This window comes from Cheilinus undulatus, linkage group 6 (assembly GCF_018320785.1).
Source record: "Cheilinus undulatus linkage group 6, ASM1832078v1, whole genome shotgun sequence".
In the NCBI taxonomy this organism is placed as follows: domain Eukaryota; kingdom Metazoa; phylum Chordata; class Actinopteri; order Labriformes; family Labridae; genus Cheilinus; species Cheilinus undulatus.
The window spans coordinates 1,893,775-1,915,055 of record NC_054870.1 but is presented as its reverse complement, the minus strand read 5'-3'; the positions used below and the strand labels follow the sequence as shown (position 1 = coordinate 1,915,055).

General features: G+C 39.7%; 2 protein-coding genes across 2 annotated transcripts; one reads left to right on the top strand and one right to left on the bottom strand.

Annotated features, from left to right (window-relative positions):
• The first annotated feature begins 1,078 nt into the window (after positions 1-1,078).
• On the top strand, positions 1,079-20,143 carry pdlim1 (PDZ and LIM domain 1 (elfin)). The gene is made up of 7 exons (XM_041789191.1): positions 1,079-1,349; positions 4,083-4,234; positions 4,691-4,775; positions 9,119-9,303; positions 13,287-13,435; positions 15,196-15,313; positions 19,534-20,143. The coding sequence occupies exons 1-7, from the start codon at positions 1,257-1,259 to the stop codon at positions 19,718-19,720; spliced, it is 969 nt and encodes a 322-aa protein (XP_041645125.1). The 5' UTR covers positions 1,079-1,256; the 3' UTR covers positions 19,721-20,143.
• Positions 20,144-20,336: 193 nt separating this feature from the next.
• On the bottom strand, positions 20,337-20,954 carry neurog3 (neurogenin 3). The gene has a single exon (XM_041789759.1). It carries the CDS (start codon positions 20,952-20,954, stop codon positions 20,352-20,354), a length of 603 nt encoding a protein of 200 aa, XP_041645693.1. The 3' UTR covers positions 20,337-20,351.
• Positions 20,955-21,281: the final 327 nt, after the last annotated feature.

Sequence of the window (21,281 nt, the reverse complement as noted above, 5' to 3'; positions counted from 1 at the left end):
CAGAATAGAGTTTGTATTTTCATTAACTGGATGAAGACATAGGCTAAAGCCCTTTATATTAACTGTCCCGTTTTTGTTTAACTGTCCCGCTAAAACTGCATTCACAGAAATGTCCCAGTTTCAGGCTAAGAACCAGGTGAACTCTTTTCTTCAGCTCTAAGACCCTGGAGCTTCACTTTTCAGCATACATGACTTCATTCCCTACATAGTGGGAAGCTTGTTAAGGCCTCATTCATAAAATACGGGACGTGTTTCCTTCTATTACTTTACCCTTGGCATTTTCTCCCCACTTTCAGCTGAGATCCTCTGTCAGGAATTCAGGTTTTGGGAGCGGCACATTCCACATCCTGAGATTTAGCTCTACCATAAATGGTAAGCTAGCATATAACAGGGTGACGTACACCGGCGGGCCTACGTCTCTAAACAAACTTGAAACTCATGTGAGAGGAACGTAAAGTGAAGATGTATCACTCCACCTGACTTTTAAAGTATCCTAAAAAAAAAATACTATCGGTGGCCGTCCTTTTGAAGGATACCAGTTCATTGTTAAACACATACAATAGGCCTTAGGTGGCTAAAAAACCTCTAAATTCACAAAATCCTTAACCACTCTCAGAAAGCAGAATTTTTGTCAAAACTGCATCTCGAATACAAACACAAGCCTTGACCTAATGATTTAAAAGTAATACTCATGTCTTTGAAAACAGTTATTTGCAAAGATTCAGCGGCTACCTTTGCATGTTAACTATGTTTTATATTTTCTCATAGTCAAGCTATGGCATATTGGTATCTTTATGAATGAATTTCCCTTCGGGGATAAATAAAGTTATTGTGTTGTATTTTATTATTTGAATAAAAAGAAATAAGATATTGATTTTCACATCAAAACACAAAATTTTCCACCCATTAAATGGTCGCTGGAATAAAAAAAGCAAGGATGGCGAAGTGTTATTAGGCTACGAAAGTTCAGTAAGATGTGGATGAAGAATGAGGGTGCGGTTAGTGTGAGATTGTCCCAGACAACATAACCAAGTGAGCCATTGTCTTATTACACGATCTTTGTACACTTACTTGTACAAGCATGCAAACTTCAAAACTTATTCGTCCAGCCATAACCTGAGGGCCCACCCCTCCCCTTGCTGCTGATATCGATCACTACACGTGTGATTTGTAGTAGGAAGTGAGCTCGGAGCTGGAGACAGATCTCAAAAACACTTTAACAGCCGATTTACTGTGTTACAGCCAACGTCAACGATATGCCACTTCGGATAGTAATGCAGGGTCCCGGACCCTGGGGATTCAGGCTGGTTGGAGGAAAGGACTTCGAGCAGCCACTGGCTATTTCCCGGGTAAGTTTGCTATCAACTACCAACATTATCCGTAGTTATTGTGTAACCTTACCTGGGCTTGTCCCGACCAAACACTCCCCTGTCCTGTTTGGTCTCGACTTATGAGGACAAGAATGATGCGGGGCTAGATGACATGCTAGCTTGAGCTAAGTTTACCAGGCTTTACAGAAACTAGCCTGACATTAATACTAAAAAAGTTTTCTGACTGTTTAAATGTTAGAAGGCTGTTACTTTACGGTACTGTCAGCTCCTGGCAATAGTCCGCTTCTGCGTCGTTTAGTCCTTGTAGAGATAAGCAGAGCCTCATTTGGTAGGCGTTTTCACTGTGTTATTGCATTTTTTCAAACCAAACGCATTAAAGCAAAACTTTAAGGTACATATTGATTCTTTTTACTAATATCTCATCATGTATCGTCAGTTCTTTATAGCCTGGTTTTTATTTGTAATCTCCCCTTGCAAGTGTTAATGGCCTTTACTAAAACACCTCAGACATGACTAACAATGAAACTCTAAACTTCATTAACTGTTAAACATAATGTGGCTCTTTGCTGTGTACTTTTCCTGAGTGGGCCTGAGTGTTGTCACAGTAGCCTGCCTACTCCACCCATGGAAAAGTGATTAGACCTTCCTGGATTGTTCCAGACTTCTCTCTCTCTCTCTCCTCCAAGGCTTTCATCTTTGATTGTGTCTACCTCGGAGGAGAGCTGATTATTCACATGGCTTTGTCTGTATTTACTGTAAATGATCAAATGTCTGACAGGTCCTTTGCAGACAGGGTTTGAACACACGAGGCTTGATAATATGGGAAGATAAAACGCTGTTAGCCTTGGTTTACAAGAATACCAATCAATCTGTATTTGTATAGCGTCAATTTATAACCAATGTTATCCCAAGATCCTTGACAAGCACTGCACTAAGCAACATTTAGCAAAGCTGCAGTTGGAAGGTAAAACTGTCCCTTTAATAGACAGAACCCTCAAACAGAACCAGACTAGGAGATCTAGTCTGATCTGGCATACATTCTTTTTGTAGATTAGCCAAAATAATCTTTTAAAGAACTACTCCTCTGTTTTATTTAAGAACCAAAAAGTGAAATTTACTTACATTTCCAAGTAGATCCAACAAGACTAATCTTGATTTAACTTATTTTTTATTTGAAATACATGTAATTTCAATTAAACTCAGCTTGTAATAATGACTCATGCTTTCATGCAGTTAAACACAATAATTTAAGTTATATAATTTGTAATTCCCTCCCACTGTGGTATTCATTAGAAACACCTTTAACAATGCTTGCAAAGAAGGAATCTGCATACATTTCCACATTTTCTTTATTACCTCTGCCAAGGAGGTTATGTGATCAGGTGGGTTTGTTCGTTTGTTAGTTTGTTAGCAACATAACTCAAAAAGTTGTGGACGGATTTTCATGAAATTTTAAGGAAATATCAGCAATGGCATAAGGAAGAACTGATTAGATTTTGGGAGTGATCCGGATCACCGTTAACCTTGCAAAGCAGATGGACACGCCCATTTCCTTGTTTTTCACTGGCGAATCAATCTTGCAAAGCTCTCATCTGAAACGTTTGGGCCTGGTTAGAAAGTGACAGGACCAATCAGCGACAAGGGGCAGTACTTTCAGGCGCAGCAGAGTTGTGGTGTTGGTGCAGTCATGGAGGAAGAGATTAGCGTGGATGCTGCTAAAGCGCCAGTTTTATCAGAACTTGACAACATTTCTTTGTTAAAGGAAGAACAAAGAACAGCAGTGAGTTGTTTTCTTTTCAAAAACGACAAAAGTTGAGTACTTACATTTCTACAGTCGCCATGTTTTGCGTTATTCCTCAGTAGCTGCGCACGCACTGCTCGATAGCAGCTACGTCACGTGTTTTGTTGCTCTTACTGGCTCGCAGAGATGTGACAGAAGGTTCATCCAATCACACTCCGAGCAATAAATAGGCCTAATTCCATAAATAAGACCATGTGTATTGAAAACAATAAAGTTATTTCTGAAGCAATCAATCCATAGTAACATGAATCTGAGTATGGGGGTGCAACAAGCTTTAAGCTAGAGAGGAGGCAGCTGGGGTCTGACTTTCCTGAAGTAATGCTAGGCTTCATCAGTTTCAGATAGAATGAGCTAACTTTTTTGCTGGTATTGAAAATGTGATGTCATTTGCTTTGTTTAAGGGCGTTATCATTTTTATGTTACTCATTTTGATGAAGAAAAACATATATAAAACACTAAAAGGAGGATTTTTGTAAACCATTATAAGAAAATGACACTTGAATGTTTGCATAATGTGCATAAAATCTCTGCCGTGGCAAAAAACTGATTTATTAAACTGGTATTTTGACACGTTTCAAGTTAAAGAAATATTGCAACTCCTGCAATTTGGGAATTGCAGCAGGCTATATTGCGGTTTAATCTAATTTGCAATTAATTGCCCAGCCCTAGTACGATCAGGTATAGGTGGATGCCTAGGGCGCTATGTGTCCAGGGGGCCCTCGGTGGGCCCTGAACACTTTAAATGAAGCCCCTAATGTAAAACACCTACCAGTCAGCTCCTCTCTCAGCTCTTCTAGGCTCAGCATATTTTTGCATTAAAAAATATGTTTATATATCAGTATCAGCTAAAACAGGTTTTGGGAATATCAGCAAAAAATCCAGTATTGTGCATCCCTCCATGTAATGTGCAAACCTGCTATAAATGATGAAATCTGTTTTCACTGTTGTAGGTCACCCCTGGGAGTAAAGCTGCTCAGGCCAACCTGTGTATTGGCGACATAATCTTGGCTATTGATGGAGAAACAACAGAGAGCATGACTCACTCGGAAGCGCAGAACAAGATCAAGGGGTGCATAGAGGAGATGGTGCTCTCCATCGACAGGTAGGATGTAGCAACATGAGGAAGTCTGATGTGTCACACAGTGAGCCCAGAACACATGAAAGAGATCAAACAGCCAAAGTCCACACACTTGGAGGAGTGGGGGGGTTGAATTGTATTTCTTCTTTAACTGAGAATTTCCCTTTATAGAGGGGGTTGTATGCAATACTGTGTTTAAGTCTGTGTCATAATTGAAGATGATGCCATGCAGCTGCAATTTTTAAAATGGGCCTGAATGAAGAGGAACACTAAAGGTATGGTGAGGTAAACTGTGAAGGAAGCCAATGCCAAGATGAGACTTGTCCTCAGTGTTGCATTTATAATCACATGCATAACACAACCCCCCCCCCCCCCCCCCCGAAACACGGAAAGGGCCCAGGTATTTAATGTTAAACATAAATATGTTTCTGGTTCTTTGTTTTTTATTTATTTTAAGTTTGTGTCTGCTCTGTTCTGCAGGTCAGAAAGTAAAATGTGGTCACCACTTTCATCTGAGGAAGGGCGGTCACATCCTTTTAAGATGAATCTTGCATCACAGCCTCAGGTACGGGCTTGCTGTCTCAACTTTAAATCATTGAACTTTGATAATTACTGTTCGAACTCTCTAATTTAGAATGAAGTCAGAAAAAGAACAAGTAGCCATACAGTTTCCTGAAGTCTGAGCACTATTTTTCCTCTGCTTGAGGCTTTTTCTGTTGTTGCCTTACTGCCAACCATGAAGTCATTGTTTACTTCCCAACAGGAGGTTTCCTAGGAGATGCTAGTTTATCAGCCAAGCCCTGATGCAAGCTTCACTTCCTGTCCACTGAGTTGAGGCCAAAGTATAAATTCATGTAGGAAACATTATGATGTGTCCCAGCTCGCTGTGTTTTCAGAGGTCACTGATGTTGCATTTTTCTAACACACAATAGCATGTGTTTATAGCACTTGTTTTGCTTCAGCCACTTTGGTGTCTTCACCATTTCATTTCTGTAAAACCATGACTTTTTACTTTTTATGCCATTATTACATTGGTCAAGTTAATGTTGCATCTAGGTATCTAGGTGAACAGAACAGTTTTTGGTTATTTTAAATGTAAAATGCTTGGAGCCTAAGCTATATTTGGAGGCATTTCTGTGTTCTTACTTGGAACCATAAGCTACGTTTGATGTTTTGTGTGCCCACATTGACAGCATGCCAGTGTCACAATGCTTCCAAAGACAGTTGACTTTAATTCAGACATCACTGTGGTCACAAATTATCCTGCAAAATTATGAGTTACTTTGCATTAAATTAGAAGCAGCAGTTGAACTCCCGAGGAACCTGCAATGAAGTTGTAAGCCCAGTAAAGAGCAAAGATTTAAGACAAGATGAAACTGCAAGTAACTGCCAGCTTCAGCGAGGGCCGCCTTTACTTTCATTACTAGAAATGTGTTTTCCTTTAGTTTGTGAGTCTGATACTTCTCTAAAATGTAGGTGCCTTTATTAACATGAAATATGAATAAATGATAAGCTAAATGTTGACAGGCTCTGCTACTTCAAATAGCTTAGATGGACCAGAGACTAAAGCAGAAAAATATCTTCTTTTAACTAGGGATGTACAACATTATCGGCATGATATCGGCATCAACAGAACATTTCTGCTGAAAGTTACATCCAGTATATCAGCCGAACTGTCAGACTCAGGTAGGGATAGAAGGGGTCTCAATCATGTCTGCAGCTGGGTCTTAGCATTACAGCAGTTATCCTCACACTCCAGATGCACTCCTTATTGGAGGGCCCATCAGGTAAGAAGGAAATCCAGTGCTGCATTCCATGTTGAAATCAGCAGGATAGACGTTAATTAGTGCACTTACAGAGCTAACTTGGATAATGTGTTCAAGATTGACTGGGAAATTTGAGGATTAGAGGAAAGGATATCAATGTGGCAATATTTCAGTAAGAGTAACCTACTATTTGAAAAATGTATTTCAGTATTTACATATAATTTTTTCAGCCTATTTTTAAAAAATATATATTTTTAATGTCAAAAAAGCTTAGCATTATAAAAAGAAATTCTGTGTTTTGTTAATTTTAATTACTGCACTGAAAACGTACTAAACCGTGACTTTAAAACACACCTTCTGACTACAAAGTAGGGCAAAAAAGAGAACAAGAAAAGCACTCAGAGAGCGCAGACCTCCGCCATCAGCCCTATCGCCCAGTGAAGAATCCTTTAAAATCACTCCTAAAATCTAATTCACCGAGTACTCCTTCCCTGGAGGGGTGGAGGCACGGTGAGGCAAAGCATTGGCTTCACTACGTGTGGAAGTCATGGCAGAGGGTGAATGTTCCTCTATTCCTCCCAGCATTGTGAGTATTCTTGCTACAATTCGCTGTCTTTCTCTCAGTTACGCTCCGACTCATCTCCTCGACCGGGCGTGCGTCTTGCAAACTCTACAAACTCCAAAAGTTTGAATAAGTTACTCATGTCCGCCATTTGCTGGTGTAAAGTGGTAACAGCGCAGACCTCTGCCATCAGCCCTATCTCCCAATAGTACAGAATCCTTTAAAAATTCCTGGATCTAGACGGTGATCTGGATCACTCCCAAAATCTAATCAGTTCTTCCTTATGTCATTTCTGGCATTTCCTGAAAATTTCATGAAAATCCGTCCATGACTTTTGAGTTATGTTGCTAACAAACGAACAAACCCACCCGATCACATAACCTCCTTGGCGGAGGTAATGATAATCCACATCACATTCCAAAAGCTGTTGTAGTTTTTGTTTTTTGGTTTTTTTTTTTTATTATAAAGGTATTAACTTTACCTGAACAACTGGTATGGAGATCCATAATCTCATGTTGTTATTGCCAGTAAGGAAAGTTTATATTTTACTATACAACTCCTCAGTAGCTACTAAGACAATAAATCAAGATTCAGATTAAATCGCAGTAAGTCCTTCTAAAATTTTCAAATTTAAAATTGCAGAAGTTGCAGTATTTCTTTGACCAGAAATGTGTGACAAAAAACTGTACAATATTTTTTGCAGCAGAGATGCTATGCTCTACACATCATGTAAACACTGAAGCATCGTTGTTTTCAAGCATTTTTACCCACGCCGATTAAATCGTATCTTTGTTTGTTTGTATGTGTACAAGATAACTCGAGAACGGAAAGTTGGATCTTCACCAAACTTTCAGGGAATATTGGGATAGTGACAGGGAAGAATCGAGTAGATTTTGGTGATGATCCGCACACCCGTTCGGTTTTTCTCGGACTTCGAATTTTGAACACCATAGTAATCAATGAGAGCGTGAGTTCCTCGGTGGCGCTGCTTAGGCGTGGGTCTGCGGCCTCAGACGGCCATTCTAGTTTTATTTGTTAATGTTTTAAATGACAAAAGTGGTCATGCCCTTCAATACAGAAGAGTATTGTACAGAGTTTTTCAGCCCTGCTCAACTGTGATGGACATGTAAGACACACAACAAGGGGAGAAGTCAGTTTTAAATGTCTGACAGCCTACCACCATCGGCCGTATCCTGTCACTTCTTGTCACCAAAATAAAACTTGGCTTCCATCTGAGTTTCAACCACAGAGTTTTATTTTGAAGGTCGCCGGTATCTCATCTGTGCCATGGCAAAACGGTCGATGGTGAACATTTTCTCCCCAGAATTTTCCCTTACCTTAAACTATTGCAATAATTAGTGAAAGTAGGGATGCTCAAGTATAGCAACCATCAGAACCACAATTATTTAGATTGAAATAGAGATCGTGATTATTGGAAACAATTACTCATTGATTTATGCACTCTGCATTACAGAACTCAAACACCATTTAACACATTGAAACACATGCATTAAAAGAAAAAATAAATTAGTTGAAAAAAATCTAAATGCATAAAATAATGATGCATGATGAAAATGGATAAAATGCTGTGTAAGATCAAACAGTGAAATATTAACCATATTTAACCCTAACACCAGGAATAAATCATTCTACGTTATAACCAACACAATATTAGATCAAACCAGGGCTGAACAATGTTGAAAAAAAACTTAATTGTGATGATTCTGACTCATATTGCAAACTGAATATGAATCATTTTATTGAAGGGAAGGGTAAATTTCTATGTCATCCTCATATTTAATCAGAAAAACTTATAAAAATGAAGAAAGTAGGAGTTTTTTGTAGACTATTCTAAAAAATTGAACTTGAATGATTGCAAAATATCTAATGCATAACATCTCTTCTGCAAAAAAAAAGAGTTTTACTCCAATATTTTGACACAAATTTCAGATTAAAGAAAAATGGCAACTTCTGCAACTTGAAAATTGCAGCAGGCTATATTGCAGTTTAATCTATTTTTGATTTATTGCCCAGCCCTTCTGACAGAACAGGTGCAACACAGCAACATGCGCAGAAATGTCTGATCCTGATCGTCTGGTCTTCATGATCATTGGAAAATAAAATTCAGATTGAAGTTGAAACTGGATTAATTGCCCAGCTTTACATGAAAGTGTAGTTTATCATGTGGCTACGTGGGATGTGTGCAGCTCTGACGCTAAAATTCCAGAACAAGAGGAATCACTAACTTCCAACATTTTAAACATCAGTTATAATAGATTGATCAGTCGGCATTGCAGCCCGAGCTTAAATCTTCGGTCTGAACTGGGCTTCAGTGAAAATGTTTGTTTCTGTAGATTTTAGTAACTATGATTAACTTATTGATGACAGTGGCCTGTTTTTTACATTTCAGTTGTCAACTTTGACCGTGAATTGTCAAAAGTTGTTACCACCATTGCATAGACCTGGCACTGAGTGATGCATGTTTCAGACTGAATTCCACATCTTCACAGATATCTTGTATGTGCATTCACCATCCTTACTCTGTTCCTCACAGTATTCTTTGTTCTTTAACTGTGGCAGGAGGTGAAACACATAGGCTCCACCCACAACAGAAGTGCTCTGCCGTTCTCTGCCTTCGGCTCCAAAGTCGTGACTAACCAGTACAACAGCCCCTCAGGTCTCTACTCCTCAGAGAACATCAAGGACTTCAATTCAGCTCTGGACGATGTCAAAACCATGGCTGCAGCTCCCAAACCGGACACCAAGTAGGTTAAGCTAAAATGACCATGCTTAGTGATTCCACGTCTTTTTCTCTGAAGTTAGAGCCTCTCAAACTTTAATCTCAGAAAAGCTAAAACTCCTCATGATCCACACCAAAAATAAAAGAGAGTGACACATAGCTGTCAAAACTTCAGTTTTACATTTTCCATTGTGAAAACCCATAGAAAGTATACCTACGCATGTTTTCTTTCCAAACGATCTTTGTGTTAACGATTTAATAAGTGTTTAACATGATTTTAGTTTAAGTGTAAAAATCTAATTGCAATACCTTCAGAATAGATTTTTTGGTTCTCTGCTTTGGGGTCTCAGACCCCAGGTTGGGAGCCAGTACTTTATTATTCCCTTCTGATGTTCAGACTTAGACAGGAGGGAGAGATTGTTGTTGATGCCATGTGATGAGTGCAGGTTTTTAAATAAATGCCTTGTGTCCCTCTCTACTAGTAGCACCACTGCCAGTGTGTGAAGATGCTTTAACACGATAAATGCTCCTGCTGATGATATCATTTCAATTTGGTAAATGATGAAGGCACTCAGGGCTATACCACCATATCTAAACGTGTGTGCTGAGTGCAACGGCCTCGCTCCCTGGCATGGCGCTGGCACAGCGCTGTGGCCCTCTTTAAAGTCTAAGTGTTTAAGGGCACTGCTGGCTGTAATTTGATCCATGGTATTGTCAGTTTTAAAAACGTGCTAAATCTTCTTTCTGTGTGTAGATCAGTGATGAGAAATGTTAATATTCAGGCTATTAATAACCACAGGTGCTGCATGCTACAGCAGCAAAATCGAGCATAATTACCCCATCAGCAGATTTAAAAAACTTGTGAACTTTTCTTAACCCTTTTTTGGGAAATGTGGATGAAGTTTATTGATGTTTGTAAGTTACTTCAAGCTCTAAAGTGGCCGGTAACTTTTTATAAGCTTCCTCTAAAGTAAATTCGATGGACACAATGGAGCTCACCAGGCTGCACAACCTGGATATAATTAATTAAGGTAGATCTTTATCTGTTTTGGAAGCACACGGGACATTGATTCACACTCATAGATACTGTATTGATAATAGTTGTGGGTTATTATTTTAATTTTTTCTTCATTCAATAGGGTAAAGAGATCATGTAGCTAAGTTATTACGCACAGAGACATGGAGAGGAAGAGAGAGAGAGGACAAAAGAAGAGGAAGGATGATTATATCCTGACATAACTCTGCTTACCTGTAAGGTGTGAAAACAAAGGCTTCAACTTTAAGTCACTTCCAGCTAGGAATGAGCGGTAATACCATATGCCAGGGTATTAATAAACAGCCAAGTTATTTCTTTAATTACCATCATGAAGACGGTAATGCGTAATATGTGCACATTTATAAAAACTGCCTCCAAAGTGTGTGTCCATTCCAACAGTAGCATGACTGTGTGTGTGGAGATGCTTCAGAGGTGATGGCAGAATTTCTGTTAATGATGTCGGGCCATTTTGCAAATGAGCACGCAGACATACGTTGACATAAATGTCCACCAGCCTGGGTGGATTTCTGCAGTGGAGGGTACCACAGTAACTTCAACTAGCAGCTTTGGTAGGTTTAATTTTTCAGTGCAGCACATTCGCCAGTGATAAAGCACTGCCCTAAACACGGCTTTGACAGCCTTGTCTTCACTCTTAAAGTGCTGGCTGTAAGCGCCAGCTTTTGTGTGTTAGACCTTCTCTGCAACAATGTCGATTTGCACATTAAGGGGGGGATTTTTCTTTTAAATCTTCCTGCACACAGACATACCAGTTCAGATCTATAACTTAAGTCCTAGAACACACTGAGCAGTGTTTTGAGCAGTTGGTTTGGATGAGCATCTGGAATGAATACTGAAAATGAGGGTTTGAAACTAGGGATGCGCAATACTGGATTTTTGCCGATATCCGATATGCCAATATTTTAAAACTCATTTTGGCCAATACCAATATTTATTTACATTTTTTTTTTCAACTGTAAAAATCACCAATTCCATTTTGCACTACAATTTTTTTAAAATATTGGTAGTCTGTTTTTTTAGAAATAGACAAAACATTTGATTTTCATCAGAAATGAAGGATGTTTTTTTTATTTTCAAATACAGCCATAAAATAAAGAAAAACTTACAGTAATGTCTTTGGGTTACATGCACTACATGCTACATGTATTTTTAACAGTACAGCCAAAGTCAACTGCATCTTTGAGGGCAATAAACAGCAGCAAAATAACCTGCTGACACTGAGCTCCACAGTGCAAAATAGAAATAGCTTATACATTTAGATTGATTCTCTTTATTACTTGGACAGTTTGCAGGATGGCTCCCTGAGATACTCCTGACAAAGTGCTTTAAGTAACAACCAAAGCAACAAAAAGACAAATTCTTAAATGCAAAAAATGTACCTATAGTTCAGAGCTTAAATATGCTTTTAAGTTCTTGAGACTCAAGATGAACAAAAGAAATAAGACTTTAACTGAAGTAGCTCTCCTGATTCTGCTTTAAACAGCACAAAGTAACTAAGCAGCCAAGTTTAATGGGCATTTCACTGTAAACAGCTCTGTAACAACACAGTGGCACCCACATCTCCAATGCTGGAGACAGGTCACCTGCAGAATGTGCACCATGCACGGGAGACTTGGCACCCAGAAGTCCGTCATTGTTTTTGCCATGTTTCACGCACTGTCACATAGCACGACATGCACGTTCATCTTCTCTATTTTCCGTATCTCAAACATGTTATCAAAAGCGGCTGCAGCTGCGGCTGCTGAGTAAGCACTCCTGTGAGTGCAGGACAGGCTTTTTAAGAGTGAATCCTCATCTATCTACTGAGGCAGTGAGGCTCAACATGCTAACAGGACTAACACTTGATGTCCATATACAGTTGCAAGAAAAAGTATGTGAACCCTTAGGGATATTCTTGGGTTTCTGCATAAATTGGTCATCAAATGTGTTCTGATCTTCATCTAAGTCACAACAGTAGAGAAACACAGTCTGCTTAAACTAATACCACACAAAAAATGATATGTTTTCATGTTTTTATTGAACAAACCATGTAAACATTCACAGTACAGGGTGGAAAAAGTATGTGAACCCCTAGGCTAAGGGTCAGAGGGACGGTTTTTTGGATGCAAAATTAAAATGGTGCTGTTAAAGGCGTGTTGTTGAGTCCTCCTGGCATCACATGTACTTTACAAATAATGCAAACAGCTACTTTGCTGTCTTGTTCCCACACCTCAAACTTCTCACACACAGCCGACATGTTAAGTTTGTTGTTGGCGCATGTCTCGTGTCATCACGTGTGCTTAATTTTGATGTCACATTATCGATCGCACAGATCAGCGTAAATTTTATTATCGGTCGATACCGACAGTTAACTTTCTAAGCTATTATCAGCCGATACTGATATACTGCCGATAATATCATACATCCCTATTTGAAACCATTTATTCTAATAGGTTATAGTCTTTATTATAGTAAATGATAAACACTGGTCTATTATAATAGACCACTGCAACGAGGGTACAGTCTAGACCTGCTCTCTGTTTAAAACGTCTTTAAATAACTGCAGTTATAAAATAGTGCTGAAAAAAAAAAGATTGAGTGATTGATTGAAACAATAAATAGTGCATTACTTATTTTATTTTATTTTTTTAATGTGCAACAACTTTTCTTTTATCATTTACTAATCTTTTTACAGTCTAATTTGTTCTAAAAATCAAAAGCAGACATGGCTGAAGTGATATCTTATGTCTCAGACTTTGTCCTTTTCCCCACCATCCAGTGGCAGTTTCCTTCTCTCCTAACTCTGATGGGAGGGACTAAGACACAAAGAAAACTCTATCATGGAAAGCATGGAAGCAATTTCAGAGATTTGTGTTATTTCTCTGGGTTTTTTGTCTGTTTCTTCTTTATCTTGTGGCATTTTCACAGCCTGTCAAACCTGCTGACAGACTGAAATGTGCATACTTTCTTTTTAGAGCTCCATCAGATGCATCACAGACAAGCAGGCGGCCGCTTGTAGCAGAAGACTCAGAGGTTTACAAGATGCTCCAGGAGAACCAAGAGTCTGATGAGCCTCCTCGACAGTCTGCTTCATTCAATGTTCTTCAGGAAATTCTTGAGACAGGTACAAAGCTGCCGTTCCTTAAAGAGTATTTATCCTATTTGTATTATAATGTGTGGCCTGAGGGCCAAAAAAATATTATTCATTTTGATTTCATCACAGATTTATCTTTATTCAGATCATTGTGTACTTTATTTACTTCATTAAAATCCTGAGTAAACAGGTGAGTTGCTTGTAGTGTGTAGATGCAGTGAAAGCCCAAGAAGTGCCTAAAGATAAGCCAACTTTCCACCTACAGTATCTGGAGACGTTAATCATGAGAGCTTTTTTCTTTTTAAAGACCCTGAACATTGCTTAAGCCTGTTATTTGTGTATTTTTTGCATTTAAGGGGCCTTTGAAAATAAAATAATAATGCTTTTTTATTTAAAAAAAAATTGCAAACATAATGTACAACTATTGACACCTTACATAGGCCAAACCAGAGGTTGGCTTAAAGGGCTAAAGCCCTGGATGTTTTCTCTCTCCTTAGGTTGGTGAAAGTATGTCACTACAGAGTGTCTGCATGAATAAATGCAAAAGGAAATGGATGATAATCAAAAAGCATGACCCTGGAACTTCCTAAGTTTGGGCTTAGCCCTGGACATTTCACACATCTGGCTCCAGCCCTGCCCTGTCCCACACCGTCCTGTCTTAGCAGGCCCCTTTCAGGGTCCTAATTTGGACTCTGGTCCCTGTGCTGTAAGCATACTTAAGTTCCTCATGAGTAGGGCTGGGAAAATAATCAGAATAAATCACAATATGGCCTGCTGCAATTTACAAATCACGGAAGTTGCTATATTTCTTGAAATGTGTCAAAGTAAATATGTTTCCTTCTTGCAGCAGCAGAGATTTTATGAATATTATGCAAAAATCCAAGTGTTTTTTTAGAATGGTTTACAAAATGCTGCTTTTATTGTTTATTGTATGTTTTTCTTAATCAAAACAAGTGAGCAACTGATAAAAGATTTGCAATATCAGCAAAAATAATTGCAATTTCATTCTATCTAATTTAGATGAAGCTTAGCGTTAGTTCAGCATAGTCACACCCCTAGCCACGATCAGCTGATAGCCAGCTGATACTAATCATTGCCTCCCAGCTCCCACAGCCAATCACAGCTCTTTCTCTCAACACAGTGGTCCATTTAAATATGACTTAATTCTCACTAATCCCTGTTTGCATTGATGCTGATGCACCACACTGCTGCTGCTGGTAAAGCTTCACCTCCTCCAACCCAGCCGCCTCCTTTATAGCATAAAGCTTTTTGCATAGTCATATTCATATTCATGCTACTGTGGATTAATTGCTTCTGAAATAATTTTATTGTTTTCTCTCTAATGTATCTATCCATATGTGTGTTTAAAGCTTAAGTCAAAAGCATACTGCTTGACTAAATTTGAATTGAATTTGAATTTGTTAAAAAATACATAGGATGAGGAACCTAATGATAATCTCATAGTAAATTGGAATTGCAATATTTGGGGGCGGGGCCCTACTCATGAGCACTGAACTGGGTCTGGATGATACAGACATAACTCTGCTGTGAAATCAGTTACTTTGTGAAAATCTGGAATGTATCAAAGTTTATATTAGAATATTTTTATATTTACAGGCTCAACCCTGCAGTTGTTTGTTTTTTGATCAAATGAAACGTTTGTTTGTTGTCCTATTTTTATGTTTTTTTATCATTGGGATAGTTTTGTGGTTCTCCTAAAGGCCTCATTGGGAGAGTTTGAGCAGTAGGAACAATGCTGTTATTAATCTGTGTGTTCCTGATGTGTGTAGGTAACTCTGATAAACCATCAGGGTTCAGGAGCGTCAAAGCCCCTTCAACAAAGATTGGGTCATCTGTGGGAAACGCAGATACACTACCCACCTGTGACAAATGTGGATCTGGAATTGTGTAAGTATTCCATGGTTCCTCAGGGTTGTTATCAGATGTTTATATGACAGCACTGGGAAAGTCTAGCAGCAACGTTCATGGTACCATCTACAGTCAAAGCTGGAGTTTCAGTTGAGATCTGGGCTCAGTCTCTCTAACAGTACCTGAATAATTCAGGGTATAATTGAGCATATTGATCAGCACCTGGAAAAACAAGTTGGCATTGTGACAATAGTGTTGATAGAACAGGAAAGCCTCATATTGTTTACCATGCTGCTTGATTCAGAGCCAAGGTAAGTTAAATAGCCAACATGCATGAGGAGTGCTCGTCTGATGGAGAGGATGCTCTGGATTTGTCTGTCTCTCTGCTTTTGCTGCTACTCTCTCCTTCTATCTCTATACTTTTCTCTAAATTTTCATCTAAACCACCCTGTGGTTCATTCTCTGGGTTCACAGAACATGAACAAGGGCCAAATTTGTGCTTGCAGCCAGATAAAGTAGGCAAGACCCAACTGAAACATGTCTCCTTGGTTTTGAAGTACTTGGCGCAGCACCGTGGTGCAAGTATGTTTGCAGAAAGACTGAACCCTATCCATCCACGCCCCCTAGTGGCACCAGGCTGTTCTCATGGCAAGTCATGTGAGGACCTCCATACTCACTTTGGGGAATCTTATTTCCAAGAAATGCTCAGTAATTCTTTCAGATTATGACTGACTACTTTAAAGGGATATTTTGGTGTTTTTGGAGTTTGGTTGTATGAGGTATTTGGCAATAGTAGTGGCATCAAACTCCAAGAATTCTGTGTGCATTTCTTTTTTGAACTGGTCACACTGGGGGAAGCTAGGCTGTATAGCACCCTATATACTGGTACAGTTGCTCCGCATGATTTAGCAAGTTTCAAGTAAAAATGTACGCTATATTGAAAGCCTAAGTTTTGGCACTTTATTGTGAGGCAGCCTTTAGCCACATGTTCTTCTGCCTCAGAGTATCGCTGTCACGTGTCTGGGTCTGCAGTTTCAACAGAGACAACAACAAACTATGCTTTAACTAAAATGAGTAGTTTCTACTTGAGAGACGATGGCATGTGGTTTACTGTTGATATGAGGGGATACTTTTACACAGAGAAAGAATTTTTGCAGATGGAGACTCAGCTAAAGAGAGAGGGGAGAAACTGAAGTGAAAACAGGTCAGCAGGAGAGATCCCGAGTTACCTGTGGTGCAGGTGTGTAAACTGTGAGCCCGTGCCCACAAACCCAGCAAGTTACTGCTGTCACGAGTGGGACTTCACACTTCTTCTGGTCATTTCTGATCACAACTCACATTCACCTCCAGCCTGCATCACTTCCCATCCAGAGTTCCCTGCCATACTGAACGCTGGTGTTTTACTGACCTACTTCAACTTTCCAACTGGAAAAACTGACCCCGACCAGAAGAGCTGAGTGGAAGTTTACGGTCCAGTTTGTCATGTCTCATAGTTGATCAAGCTACAGTTGCAATATGTTTACCTTATGACAGTGATTTCCAAAGTGCCCCCCCCACCCCACCCCAAGGGGGGCACAGTGTCATGACAGGGGCTAAGGCACGGCACAACACCAGCTGATGAATTTAGCACTGCAGAAAGGGAGCTGTTCTTGATGTTACCTCAGATTCAACAATGCAGTTACAGTTCAAGTCCAAGACATGGTCTGGATTTTGGATTGGATTGGAAGAGCAGTATCCACTGCTAGGCAGGAGAGCCCTGGCCACATGCCCTCCTTTTGTTACATCCTCCCTTTGTGAGGTTGTTTTTTCTCCTGTTGCATCAATCAAGAAAAATACAGATCAAGGCTGGACACTGAAAATGAACCTGAGCAGTAGTAGTGGGCAAAATTATTGCAGGGCTTTAAGTATAAATCTTAAAAAATGTTCACAAAGTTGTTGTTTTTTTCAGGGAATTGTTAATCTTTGGATAGATTTATAAAAATCTGTTGAAGGCAGTAATTGTTGGTATTTCTACAAAAATGTGAAGTTCTATATTGCAGTAGAGAAAAAAAGGAATGTTTTATAAGCAAAATCTGCACTGCTGAGGTGTGTTTTTCATGTTTTTACATGAGCGTGTAGCCAGATGTTGCCTTGGAAAATAGTGCCAAACACAGCGGCTTTCTGGGTGAAGTATATAACACTTCACCATTTTTAATATGGCAAATATTTGACCAACTTTTTTTTTTGGCCCATTTTTACCTAAAACTTGCTAAGTTAAGCGGAGCAGCTGTACCTGTCTGTGTAGCCTAGCTTCCTTGTCGGTACCCCCAGGGCAATCTACTTAAAACACTGAAATCTCTGGATCTATCACCTCATGTAACCCAACTTTCAAATAATGAAACATCCCTTTAAAGCTTCACCTCTGGTAGACATGATGACAGAATGGAATGTGGTTTGAAACAGATGTCAGGAGGATGCTTCTATTTTCAAACTCCTGTGTGTGTGTGTGTGTGTACATATATTTATATATATATATATGTGTGTGTATTGTGTACACCGTGAACACACTTGCCTAGTGGATGGATTATTTCGGGGTATGATGATTCTCAATCAGAAATGGCTTTTGTGCAGTTGTCTTAAATAAGAATCCTTCCACTGCCCCCCTGGAGTAGACCAGAGGTTCTCAGCTGGTAGGTTGGGACCCAAAAACTGGGTCACATATGTGTTCTAGGGGAAAGAAAATTGTGCCTCAAAGACTATGAAACTCTGTTAAAACATGCTTGTTTTGACCTTTCTCTTTGATTTTTCACATGCTCTATTCTGTACAGGGTCCAAATTGGACAACATTACGAAATAAATCTGATTGGTCAAAAACAATCTGATTGGACAGTTGATGGTGGGTCCTGGGGCCTGACCAGTAAAAACCACTAGAACAGACTACCACAGATGGGACTGACCCATTTGGGAAAATAATCTAATAATTTTTCCTCCAACATTGCCATTTGATATGAGATTATTTTATAAGTTCCACATCCTATATGTTTTTCAACAAACGGACGCATTAAATCATTCTACATTAAAACAACACAGTTGATTAAACTAGAGCTGAACAGGTTTGAACAAATATCTAAGTTTGATTATTTCTAACTGATTTTGCAAATATGACACAACATAGAAAGATGTACACACTTCTGAAAACCTGAGGCTCATGTACCAACAGACTTGACTAAAATCACACTGGTCCTCCTCAAATATTCTGAATCACAGTTACCCAAATCTCTGAACACACGCAGCGCCTTTGTTTACCCAGACAAACTGACCTTCTCAATAACGCCCGGATTACCAGCTAGTGTCACTCCTGTTATACAAACTCAGAATGAAGAGCTCTCTATGTTCAGCTAAATCCTTATTTTATTGCAATAACCAATGATTATTTCTTCATTACGATTTCGTATGTCCACGCACTGATTCTCTTCATGGTGTTTTCATTGTACTTATGAAGGTGCAATTACAGTTTTACTATTTTTTTTAAACTAGATTAAAAAATGTTAAATACTCTTGTTCTTCTGGATCCTCACTGGAACAATAAACAGCTAAGTTATTTCCACATGATGGCGTACGTTTGAATTTTCAGCGTGGCCTCATAAAGCCAAATATACATGAACACTGTTCATCACATCCGTGTTTATTTGGTGCTGTGGTAGACAGAAGCTCATCAGCTTTGTATTGATTTAGTGGAGGGACTTTTGTGAAGACAGAACAGGGTTTGAGTCGTGTGCTTTAATGTGTGTATTTTTGTTTTGTGTTTGAGTCCGTTTCTGGAAATGTGTGTATAGAAAGAATCTACTTAAATGTATAAATGGACATGAGCACTTCTCTAGTCATTAGACTACTGTTACAGCACAGATCACACTGACCCATTCACACACTGACAGCAGAGGTTAATATGTAGAGCTGGCCATCAGCATTAGCTAATCCATTCTTATGTGGCAGCAGCACACTGCTCAGCTCCTAATGAGTGACTTTATTTTACCAAAGGCAGCATTCTGTGCTGTGGATTGAAACATTGAGCTGAACACCATGTAGACCTTTCCCCTTTTTCATGCAGTCTTGCACCTGCATGCTAGTTATCTCTTTTTCTAACATGTGCCCAGTCTTTTAAGTTTATGTGACAGAACCTGACTCAACTATTGCAAACCCAGGTCATAAAACAGAGTCAAGGTAAGTTATAGAATTTTGTGTTTATGCAGTTAAATGTGATCTTTCCATCTCTGTTTCAGGGGGGCGCTGGTGAAGGTGAGAGACAAGTTCCGCCACCCTGAGTGCTACACCTGTACAGACTGCAACATCAACCTGAAACAGAAGGGATATTTCTTTGTGGAGGACCAGATTTATTGTGAGAAGCATGCACGTGAGCGGATGACTCCACCTGAGGGCTATGACGTGGTCACCGTCTTTCCCAAATAGAGCGATAGCTGCACTTGGCCTCCGGACACTGACCTAACCTGAGACATCTTAACCTTCAGCTTTTATGCTTAGAAACATGGTCTTCTCTAGTATTTCGCTTCAAAGCAGTCATATGTATGCAGAACAGTTATGAACTCCCTCTTTTAAAATGTTAAACTGCACATTAGCTTTAGGAACAGTAAAAGAAAATCTTACAATAAGATGGCAAGCTTTTTCCCACAAGGCTAGTTTCTGTCGATGCTACAGTAGTCATGTGATTTATCTTTGTACAAGTTCCCTTTTTTTCCTTTGAATGATGAAAAACAAGACAGATTACTTCTTATTCCAGAAATAAAAATCTATCATGCCTGCTTCCGTGTAACAGAAAGCCAACTTTTGACTATTGTTACCTGGTAATAAATATTTTAGCTTTAACAAATGTCATTTGCCTTCATCTTTGGTGATCTTTTAAAAATGTAAAGCAAACAGATTTCTCTCAGACAACCCTAATCTTTAAGCAGTTGTAAATAAATTCTGTTTTTGAGTCTATGAATTGGTGAAGTGCTGTAAACAAATAAATTGTGCTGTGGCTCCTGTGTGTGTAGCTCCCTGCATGTAAAGTTCATCTGTTCCAACCTTTGTTGGCATCAATTTAACCACAGAATGACCTGAAGTGATAGGTAACAGGCACAACACAGGACTGCTCTCTAGCTAAAATTCTGCAATTGATTTCATGAGAGAATATTTCAAAGTCAGCGGGGACATAAGCGGGCTCCGGTGAAGACAAGTCCCACCCTGCTGATGAAACACTTGTTGGACTGCCCAAATAAGATCCCACTGGCGTCCGTCTGTGCTGCTCGGGCATGCGCAGAGTCTGCGTCAGTGCCCATATGTAGTTGTGGGCGAGGCGCAGAGTTTCGATCTTGGTCAGCTTGGCGTCCTCGGGCAGTGAGGGCAGGATGCTCCTCAGCACATCCAGGGCGGAGTTCAGGTTGTGCATGCGGTGGCGCTCCCTGTCGTTCGCCTTCATCCTCCGTTTGCCACGCTGTGCTTTTTTCTCGCACGTGGCCGTGTGTTTGAGGGTCTTCACTGTCGAGCTGACCCCCCTCATAACAGTCTGTGGACTTCCTGTCAGTTTTACTCTGCTCTCCTCAGCTGCTGTAGTCTCCAGGCTGCGCTCAGACACCCCGCTGAGCGTCACTGCATCCATGGATGAGCGTGGGTCACGTGGGGCGCAGAGAACTTTGGGTGACATCCTCTGTGAATATAAAAAAAAACTGTAATACAAAAATGATGCACAATAAAGCCACTGTCAGGGAGTAAAACATGCACATTTAAGCTTTAGAATAAAGTTTTGTTTCCACTTCAGTTTCTGTAAATCTTTAGCCAATAAAGAGGGAGAGAATGTGGTTCCACGAGCTTGAAAAATGAAAGGAAAAAAATCGGATTGGCACTTACTGAGCAGCTGATCCTCGGATGAAGAGACAGTCTGGTGTCCTGTGAATCCTCACCTGTGGCTGGAGCTAAGAGAAATCCTGTATGCGGCGTTGACAGCGGGGCATGGATGCGCATCTCTGCTATT